The 11,486-nt window shown below is 39.0% G+C and overlaps 1 protein-coding gene across 1 annotated transcript in view; it reads left to right on the top strand.

Moving 5' to 3' along the window:
• Positions 1-11,486, top strand: part of efr3a (EFR3 homolog A (S. cerevisiae)) — a 63,702-nt gene that overhangs the window by 30,324 nt on the left and 21,892 nt on the right. The window contains exon 8 of the mRNA XM_060872319.1: positions 4,790-4,897. Within this exon, the coding sequence (XP_060728302.1) occupies positions 4,790-4,897 (108 nt within the window). The remainder of the gene's footprint in view (positions 1-4,789; positions 4,898-11,486) is intronic.

Raw genomic sequence — 11,486 nt, 5'->3', positions numbered from 1 at the left:
CTACCAAATGTGGTCCAACGAGGGCCAACCAGTGAAGCACCCAGGGCTCATACTTGAGGCTCAAGTAGGAAGCAAAGGCAAGGCCGTCTGGTCGCATCCCAGATGTGATTTGGTTTGGAAATCGATTGCTAACTCACTAAAAATTTTCAAAATACACTTACAGAGCATTTTATTAGGAACATCTGTACGTTCACTTATTCATGCGATTATCTAACCAACTTATCAGGTGGCAGCAATTGTAATACATAAAATCTTGCAGATATTGTAATCAACCATCAGAGTGGGGGAATTCTTAAGAACATATCAGTAATGATTGCTGTTTCCACATAGATTTAATTTCTGCTGAGGAACACAGATGGCAATACAACATTCACATGTTCACTGCAAATTTTATTTTTGCTGCCTGCAAAAGACTTGAGTCACACTTCATTCACATGTTGAGTGACCCGTGACTTGACTCAGACTCCAGACTGAAGACTCGTGAAATGACTTGTCTGTATGCAAACAAAAACCGATTAAATTAGGACCACCAACATGCTGCAGTAAATTAACAAATCCACTTGTTTTGGACCAGCCACATGCAGCCGGGGGTGTCAGTTCCATGACTGCCGTGCACAACAATCAATGCAGCACTAATGCGTACGGTTCACAGCAGTAAATCACAACACAGGAAGAAATGAAAGTGTGAAGCAGTTTTGGGAGGTGAAGATCCCAAAAGTGGAAACGTTTGTTACCGAAGCTTGCCTAAATGCTGTGCTTTGGTTTGGTCTAATGAAGAAACCTTAATGTGCATTCAACTAGGTTTTAACTGGTGATCTGAAATGGTGGAAAATGGTTGTTTTGGGTGTTTTACAAGCACGTGTTAGCATTCACACGTTCATTCACATTTATTATTCAGGCCCGAGTAACAGTGGATCTAAGACCCAGGCAAACTGTCCCAGGCAAACTTGAGGCAAGAGTATAGTGCGATGTCGGCTAAATACTTGGATAAAAGAAATTAAACGAAAGCACATTGCCATTTTTTTTATAATACAGCAGTTTGTTACAGTTCACTAAATTGATTAGACAAGAAGAATTCTGATATTTAGTATATCAACACTGGTACCTTGTTTGCCGCACAAAAATCCAGTTTGAGCAACAGTTTGTTACATTCACATGGTTCCTACACTTGCTACGCGTTGTCATCGAGTCTGCACAGTGCTCAAGCAAGCTGCGGCATGTTTGCGACAATATTTTAGTTTTATAAAGCGGATTTTACCCATTAGGCCAAGAGGGCTAGTACCCAATATTAATTTTCTGTGTATTGACCCAATGTGTTCTATAGAATAAAACACACCAAGAAAAGATTGTTAGCTTGGTATCAGATCTGTTGTCTCTCTAGCCTTGTAGCTAGCAGCACATGAGCTTACGGTACACATTTCAATAAGTGGACACAGGCTTGTGAACTTTGCTGCCTCTCTAGTTTGATGGACAGCTTAAAAAGTCTTAGATGGTTTCCAAATTTGTGATGTTTGCTGTACTTGACTCGCAATATTTCTTTTTTGTTTGTATGCTTTACTTGACCCACCAGAATGTTTTTTTGTTTGTTTGTTTGCTAAACTTTCTCACCATAATTATAGAATTTTTGGTCCTCTTATGCAGTAAGGCTACCAGTGTCCCAGTCCACATATCAGCTTTTATATTCCCATCATTTCATGCACAACATGCACTATTTCAGACTAAATGGCAATGTGAAAGTCTCCTTACTGTTCTAAATGACTTTAAAAAGTTGTACAATCTGTGCACAGTTTAGTGTGTTTCCTCTTCTTTTCTCCAGCTTCTTTCCATAAAGTTTGTGGTGTCTTTTGAAATAACTGAGTGCTTTTTATTTATTTATTTTTATATATCTGTATTTGGATTAGTGTGTTGACTGTATAAACTTCCTCTTCTTCAACTTGCAAGACATGAATGAGTCACAGGAACACTCACGCAGTCGTTCTTGCTGGGTTGCGCTCACACCCACATACATATTCCCTTTTTTTAACATCTTGTTTTTCTGAGATGTGACTGAAGCTTCGGGAGATCAACGAAAGTCCCTGAAGGTTTAGAATTTATTGATAATTGTCTTGATTTCAGTTGATTCAGTAGGATAAACATAAATTATAATTGAATATTTTCTCAAAAAAAAACAACAAAAAAAAACAGTTTGAAGTTTGAAGATCATTTTCTTCAAACTTCCTCTTTGTTATACAGAGATGTTATTTACACTTTCATTTATCAGTTCAGTTTGTTGCCATCTGTCCTTCTGTTCATAATCCAAGATAAAGATAACGATCTGATTGGATCTCTAAAAGAATCAATTTTCAGTCACTTTCTTTGTTTCCTGTTCCTGTTGAAGACGTTGACAGGAAAGAAATAATGTTAAGTCTGTAATGAACTGAGAAATGACCAATTAGTTCCTTAGAAGCTATTGGTTGCTTAATTTCACTTGAATACAAGCTGTTGTAGAAAGGACAGTATTTAAATTCACATTATGTACTGTCTAGGGTCATCAAAATGAGGATGGGTTCTCTTCTGAGTCTGGTTCCTATAAAGGTTTTTTCCTCATATCATCTTGTCACCGTTGCCTCTGGCTTGCTCAGTAGGGATAAGTGTTGGTAACTTAATATTACAATTTTTATGCTGTTTCTATACTTCTGTAAGCTGCTTTGAGACAACGTTAATTGTTAAAAGTGCTATAAAAAATTCTATTTAAATTGAACTGTTTGATGTATGAGGGGGACACGGTGGCTTAGTGGTTAGCACGTTTGCTTCACACCTCCAGGGTTGGGGGTTCGATTCCCGCCTCCGCCTTGTGTGTGTGGAGTTTGCATGTTCTCCCCGTGCCTCGGGGGTTTCCTCCGGGTACTTCGGTTTCCTCCCCCGGTCCAAAGACATGCATGGTAGGTTGATTGGTATCTCTGTTAAAATTGTCCGTAGTGTGTGAGTGCGTGAGTGAATGGGAATGTGTGTGCCCTGCGATGGGTTGGCACTCCGTCCAGGGTGTATCCTGCCTTGATGCCCAATGATGCCTGAGACAGGCACAGGCTTCCCGTGACCCGAGGTAGTTCGGATAAGCGGTAGAAGATGAATGAATGAATGAATGAATGTTTGACGTATGTTTTAAGCGTAGCACAAACATTTACATTTACAGCATTTGGCAGACGCCCTTATCCAGAGCGACGTACATAAGTGCTTAAATCTCTATCATTGGATACATTAATGCTGGTTCACTAGGTTACATACTTAAGATACCATGAGTTTAAAACATTGTTCAAAGTTACAATGAAAAACACAAACAGATCATTAACATGAAGGACTCGACTTCTTGGCTGTTTCTGTATTGATGAAATTAACGTTTTACTCAGATTGAGATCACGTTCTTTTTCTCACTGTCACTTTGTCATAGTTCCTGTTTTTTTTTCTGATGAAGCGAGTGTCAGGAAGTTTGGTCAGTTTTATACTCCATGTTGTTTGGAAACAGTTATAAGTGAGTTCAATTCAGCTGCTGTCTGGTTGAGCATATTTTGGCAACACAGTTAGAATTGAGTTGTGACTGTGAAAATCTCTTTTGTGGATAAACAGGAAAAGCACATTTTCAGATGGAATATACTTCTAGAAATATTGAAATAGACAGGACCTAGAGATACCATGATGTGCAGTGATGGAAACTGAAGGTGTGTTTGTGTTTTTGCACTTGTATCTGCGGCGAATAATGATTCCGATGTTAATAATCGCTTTTTCAGGAGCTAAATGGGAGCTGAAAGCCTTTGACTGTGAAAGAGAGATACGGAGTAAAGGACAAAAATAACAATGCTCTCTAGCAAAATATTGAAGTCCCACAACCACACGTTTTGTCCGTGTCTGGTTTTCAGGTGGCTTTTTGTAATTTGAGAGCTGTTAGATGGCTTTTCTGTATTTAGTGCTTTTCTGATGTTACCTGAAGCTCTTCTGAATGACCTCCTGTTAAATATAGACTACCGGCTCATGCATTTTGTATTTCATAGCCGGTCCTTCATTGATCCATGAAGGGATGAGTGTATTTGCGTCTGTTCTTTTTCGACCATTATTGGGAAGGTCTGTGTGTTGCTCATGTGTTTAGATCATGTGTGGGGACCAAATGATTATAGGAACACAGGAAGATTTATCACTTTGCCCTTGTAGGAACATTTGCCTGGTTCTTAACTCTTCACTCTTAACTATGTGGGCATAAATCATTCAATCACATCTTACAGTAGGTTGTGCTAAGTATGCTTTATTTTTATATTTGTTAGGTATGCTTTATAAAATAAATTTGATCTTAACTTGAATAATATGGTTTCATATTTTGTAACTTATTTGTTTAAAACTATCCTGAGCTCATCCCAGGACTTTCATTCCTCTAGCTCATGTGGTCTCAGGTGCTTTTCCATGCCATTGTTGTTTCTGCTCATTAGGGATTTAAATCCAAATCTACATTCCAATTTGTCTGACACTGCTTCGATACGGTTCATGTGATTTTAGAGTCAGAAGTTGTGTGCATTAATATTTTGTCATTATTTGAAAAATATATTAAAAAAAAAAGTTCCTGGTCCGTAGAGATCCTTCTTTGTTTAGCTCAGATGCCCAGTTTCTGTCCTGGAAGACTGAATTCCAGCATACTGTGGTCTATCCTGCATTTCTCAGACATAAATGCTGTGACTCGTTTCTTACGTCAGAGCTTTTTCTTAGTTCTAGTACTATAATAAGATGATAATTCAGCATCTTTACATTTCTGCTTTCTCTTCCTCAGGGGCGGAGGAGAGGAGAACCCTGCATCCCTGGCTGAGAGCTGCTTTCGGGAGTTGCTCGGTCGTGCTGCATATGGAAACATGAACAACGCCGTTCAGCCCGTGCTTGTGTAAGTACAGTTTCCATAGCAGCGTGTCAATTCGATTGAAACACCAACGTACAGAACATACCATTGTGTGATCTTTTCAACTGCTTCATTCAGATGCTTGCAAGTCCTCAAAAATACTTACACTTTCGTCAAGTGGAAAAAAAACCCCAAAAGCATTACATAGCGATTGGCATGTTGGAGTGCCGTCTACGCCTGCGGTGACTAAGAAATTCTCTTAATGGAGTAGACTGTAATGTCGGCACTTAGCCTCTTTAAACTGAGCTTGACACTCGATTTAAAGCTAAATGGCAGGTAGAAAGAGGAAGGGCTAAAAAGTTACAGGCAACAACTTAACCTTCTGTAAGCACATATAGAAAGTGAATTTGGCCCAAGGAGCTCACAAAAGCCTCCTAACACTTAGTTAGCAAAATAGTCTCCAGTTCCTTCCAGCTGAAGAGGTTTTGCTAGGGTCTCCATAATACTCACCTTCTCCTAAACTAGCGAATTTTGGTATTGTTTCTGTTTTGTTTATATAGGATTAGATTTGCAGTTTAAAGAAACATAGAGAAGAAACATGGTATGTATATGTGTGTATATATATATATACACATATATACACTGCTCAAAAAAATAAAGGGAACACTTAAACAACACAATGTAACTCCAAGTCAATCACACTTCTGTGAAATCAAACTGCCCACTTAGGAATCAACACTGATTGACAATCAATTTCACATGCTGTTGTGCAAATGGAATAGACAACAGGTGGAAATTATAGGTAATTAGTAAGACACCCCCAATAAAGGAGTGGTTCTGCAGTTTTGGTCACTTTTGAATGCTGGCAGTGCTTTTAGTCTAGTGGTAGCATGAGACGGAGACTATAACCCACACAAGTGGCTCAGGTAGTGCAGCTCGTCCAGGATGGCACATCAATGCGTGCTGTGGCAAGAGGTTTTGCTGTGTCTGTCAGCGTAGTGTCCAGAGCATGAAGGCGCTACCAGGAGACAGGCCAGTAAATCAGGAGACGTGGAGGAGGCCATAGGAGGGCAACAACCCAGCAGCAGGACCGCTACCTCTGCCTTTGTGCAAGGAGGAACAGGAGGAGCACTGCAAGAGCCCTGCAAAATTACCTCCAGCATGTATCTGCTCAAAACGGTCAGAAACAGACTCCATGAGGGTGGTATAAGGGCCCGACGTCCACAGGTGGGGGTTACGCTTACAGCACAACACCAGGCAGGATGTTTGGCATTTGCCAGAGAACACCAAGATTGCCAAATTCGCCACTGGTGCCCTGTGCTCTTCACAGACGAAAGCAGGTTCACACTGAGCACATGTGACAGATGTGACAGAGTCTGGAGACGTTCTGCTGCCTGCGACATCCTCCAGCATGACCGGTTTGGCAGTGGGTCAGTAATGGTGTGGGGTGGCATTTCTTTGTAGGGCCGCACAGCCCTCCATGTGCTTACCTGACTGCCATTAGGTACCGAGATGAGATCCTCAGACCCATTGTGAGACCATATGCCGTTGCGGTTGGCCCTGGGTTCCTCCTGATGCAAGACAATGCTAGACCTCATGTGGCTGGAGTGTGTCAGCAGTTCCTGCAAGACGAAGGCATTGATGCTATGGACTGGCCCGCCCGTTCCCCAGACCCGAATCCAATTGAGCACATCTGGGACATCATGTCTCGCTCCGTCCACCAATGCCACGGTGCACCACAGACTGTCCAGGAATTGGCGGATGCTTTAATCCAGGTCTGGGAGGAGATCCCTCAGGACACCATCCGCCACCTCATCAGGAGCATGCCCTGGCGTTGAAGGGAGATCATACAGGCACGTGGAGGCCACACACACTACTGAGCCTCGTTTTGACTTGTTTTAAGAACATTACATCAGTTGGATCAGCCTGTAGTGTGTTTTTCCATTTCAATTTTGAGTGTGACTCCAAATCCAGACCTTCATGGGTTAATAAATTTGATTTTTTTTCATTTGTGTGTGATGTGATTTTGTTGTCAACACATTCAACTATATAAAGAACAAAGTATTTAATAAGACTATTTCATTCATTCAGATCTAGGATGTGTTGCTTAAGTGTTCCCTTTATTTTTTGAGCTGTGTGTGTGTGTGTGTGTGTATATATATATATTAGTGCTGGGCAACGGTTAAATATTTTAATCACGATTAATCACATGAGTTTTCTGTGATTAATCGTGATTAATCGCAGCATGCGCAAAATTCAATAATGAAATCAAAAGTAGTGTATTGCATAATTTTATTCTTTCAAAGTACTGCTGTATGAACAAAAGTGCAATAACATTTGGTTTGTCAAAACTTTAAACAAATAAATAGCAGTTAACACTTCTTGTAAATCTTAACTTAAACATTAATGTAATCAAATTAAATATAACATTAACGTATAAATAAAACATTAAAACGTTAATGTTTTATTAAATAAAACATTAACGTTTTGTTTAGTTTGTAAAAAATAAATAAATAAATAAATAAATAATTATGTCCAGAACCTCGATCATAACATTATAACTGGCCCCTTCCGAGCAACAACATCAGTCTCCTTTAAGAGACTGAGAATCTCAGTCCACAAAAAAAAAAACTTTCAGTGATGCAGGTTGAGTGGACAAAATTAACTGCATGTATCCATTCTTCCAACTTTACATTTAAGTGATACTTCAGACTCGAGGTACTCCGATGATGAGACAATTCAGCTTTGCAGTGGTTACAAATAGCTTTAGTTCTATCAACTCCACCGTGTGGAAGAGGTTTAAAATATTTTTTTTTCTGAAACATTAGAAACATTCTTTCACAAGTCTCTTGTGTTTTTAAAAAAAAATGCAACTTCTGATGTTCCAGAAATTGCTAAGACATCACCTGAAGAATCTCCAGTGGCCGCAAACTTACTAACTGGAAAATAATTACGTCCTTACAGAAATCGATTTTCTTCCACTCTATCACACTTGTTATATACCAAAACTATTTCTTCTTTCTCTGTTTATGCCCTATAAATGAGTAAAAGACTTTTTCTACTGTTACTATAGAAACAACCTGTTAGAATGAACAGGTGAATATGAAGCCCTCATATTGTGCTGTGGTATAAGGTAACATTTCCTTATCATATCCTGAAAGAGGTAGTTGAGTTAGTGATGACACAATCACTTTCCCACAATTCTCTGTTGTCTAATGGAAAGAGACTTGTCCTACTTTGGATTTTGTACTTTTGATGCTAAGCTTTTAGCTCATTAAGTAAATCAAATAGAAATGGTCTTCTTTTTATTATCATTATCATTGTTATTGGTCGTAGTAGAAGTAAAATTAGTATTAGTGTTGTTGTTTTTGTTGTTGTTGTTACAACAACAAGAAATTTGTTGTAACAAGAAATACCTCACTTACTCTTTTAAATTCTTAAAGCACTTTCCCAAATATTGAGTTATATTGAGAATATATCTGAATATTTACAGATATAAACTCTTCCCTTTAACTTCCAACAGCAGACACATTAGCAGCTCTGTGACCCAGAAGACGCTTCTTCCATCAGGGATTTGAACACCCGGATCTGACCGATAATGCAGAAGCTAATGTGCTCTGTTTGTGCTGTCAAGGCTCGCTAATGAGATTCTTTTGTCTCTGCTTAGTTATCAGCCAATTAGAAGTGAGCTGGATGACTGTGGGAAGCGAATATCAAAGCATTGCATTCAACCTTTTTGGCACGTTACACACATGTCCTTTTCAGCAAATTGTGTAATGTCACACACACACACCCTTTCTTCTGAATTCATTTAACTCTGAGTTCTGTTTCTTCCTTTCTGTTTATTTGCTGATTTGTGTGTTTTGTGTGTGTGTGTGTGTGTGTGTTTTGTGTGTGTGTGTGTAGGAAGATTTTGAAGTGCACTAAAAGGAGAGAGGTTTAATCTTTAGGGGACAGATCTGTATCTTTGATAAGGAATAAAGGTGGGGGGGGGGTTGGAAGGAAGGATTGGGGAGGCTTTCTTCCAGGCGTTCTAAAAATAGCTCAGATTGGGGGCAGATTGACGTCACCATGGCGACTACAGGCAGACAAGAGAGAAAAAAGATGAGGATGATGGAAGGAAAAAGAGAAAAGTGGGAAAAGCAAGGGGAAGGATATTTGTACTGGATTTGAAATAAAGCAGATAGTGTCCATATGAGACAAGAAAACAGATAATAAATCCTGTCAGATTAGCAGACTGATTCAAAACGCGTTATAAGAAATCCCAAGTGTCCGTGTGCAGCTCTAGCTTATTTTATGTGTCCAGGTGTGGGTGAATTATCATTATTATTAATTATTCATCGGCCCATTAAATGTGCAGCGGGTATTGTTTTATTATTTCTTCTAATTGGTACAAAAACCTTGGGGGAAATAGTACACCATAAAGACTAATTGTTAAAAGCATGGCTTCAGCACAGCTGTATTACTGTATGTATCTGAGGAAACCACATTCCTGGTTGTGCTGCTTCTCTGTGTGTGTGTGTTTACTCCAGCCTTCTGCCATGCTTTCAAAATGACTTAATGACAAGAAATGTAATAAAAAAAATTAAAAATAAAAAAGTGTTTTAACGGCCAACTTTACATAAATCATGTCGATGGGTTTTTCCCACTTAAGCCTTGCTCAGGTTGGACTAGATTTACATGAGGAAAGTAAAGTAAAGCCATTCTTCATTACATAAATGTTATCCATCTGAATCAGATGTCATAAAAACAATAACCCCAGATAAAATATCTTATAATTCTTCAGTATAAAGACATTCAAATGAAACCATATGGACAGAGATTTAAAAATCAGAGCAATAAAATATAGACAAATTGACTTAATGATTCTGGGACTTTTAGATCATTTATGGAGTTCCCAGTGCAGGTTGAGATATGTGCTTGAGTCTTACTGACAATAAGCCAGAGACCTACACCACAGTTGCAACACTCAGCACAAGCAGTTTGTATTCATATGATGTTTAATGTGACAGCATTGTGAAGATCTCTATCTGGAACGATCACTGCGATTTACAAAGAACTTTCTTGTCCCATGTGAATCAATTGTAATTACTACAGACATTCTACGACAACATTCAGACATTTGTCTGAAACTCTTAACCTGTCTGAATGGCAATTTGAGAGCCGGGTTAGATAATACGTCACAAAACCCACCTTCACAGGAATCGCTAACTCATGGAAACTAGCTAGAACTGGTAGTGTGGGTCAGCAGAACAACTCATGAGAGTTCATTACAAAGATAAACAGCAAAGGCACTCTAGGCCATTCCTGTAGCAGCAAATCAAAATGAGACAATTTCACATATGGCTATCAAACAAATGGCTATAAATAGGTGAGAATGAGAGACATTGGTTTAAAGAGGAATGAAACGTCACCAAGCTGGAATAATCTTCAGTAATGTACCTTTAATTTGGCCTGATAGCTTTAGATTTCCTATTCATTTAGATAAAGACAGTACAGCTCATTCAAATTGAAATTATTAAACGGTTTTATCTTGATTAGTGTGCTAGATGAAAAATGCTGTGCTTTGTAAATCATACATGCCTGCTTTACTGCTGATGTGCAAATGCCATGTTCATAGTCATGTTCTTGGTGATAAATATTAATCTGACTTAAAGGTCATGCTAAAAACGGAATGTTCTCCAAATAGCTGCAGATGATTTAGAATGAAGAATTAAAGGAAGAGTTTTAGTCTTTCTTACAGTCACCATGTTGTAATTATAAATCTGGTCATTAAAGACATCGGTATTAAAAATACATAAAGATTTCACTGAAAAAAACTTAAATAATACAAACAGTTTGAATTTATAATGAAAGATGAAAAAACCAAAATGGTCAAAATGTAGCAACATACAAACAAATTATATAATTTAAAGTATTTCTCATCTTGTTCTGTTTACTCAGTTTAATCCCTGATTGTAGCTGTGTCTGTGTGTATGTCTGTGTGCAGAGCCGATCGGCCCTATACGCTCACTACGCAAGTTGCATAGGGCCCCACAAATTACGCAAGGCCCCGCCTCCCCCGCCTCATTTTACAGCGCGTGTTAATGTTTACTGTGTAGATGACAATATGAAACGGAGCTATCCATCTGGCCATGAAAAGAGAAAAAGAAACAAAATGAGAGTGAAATGCGAGAACAGCAATCAGGTAAACTTGTGTTCTCTTCAAGTTTGATGTCAGCAAGAGCAAATAACAGTAAAGTTAAGTTGATTCTGTCTCTAGTCTCTATCTGACTAGTTAAAATAGCTGTGCAGTGCTGCTGGTGCATCTCTTGGCCTGTCTGTCACACAACAATTTATTGCGTGAACATTCGCGTGAATAAACGCCGAAGGGCAAAGGTGTTTATAAACGGCAGCTCGATAACCGCGCCGCGCGTGAACATGCGTTCATATGCGCGTGCAATCGTGCACGAAATGACACGCGTGCTTTCCAGCAGCAACATCTGTGTGGGGACCAGTACAAAAAGTAGCGTGATAGCGCTCCTAAATGACAATGTTTATAGTCTCTCAATTAAGGTTACAACAACGTTAATGCAATATGGAAACCATTCGATTTACATTGGAATGGACATAATGCCAGGTCAATATGAATGCA

The sequence above is a fragment of the Tachysurus vachellii genome, chromosome 1 (genome assembly GCF_030014155.1).
Source record: "Tachysurus vachellii isolate PV-2020 chromosome 1, HZAU_Pvac_v1, whole genome shotgun sequence".
Taxonomy (NCBI): Eukaryota; Metazoa; Chordata; class Actinopteri; order Siluriformes; family Bagridae; genus Tachysurus; species Tachysurus vachellii.
This window is presented reverse-complemented; position numbering and strand designations above follow the sequence as displayed.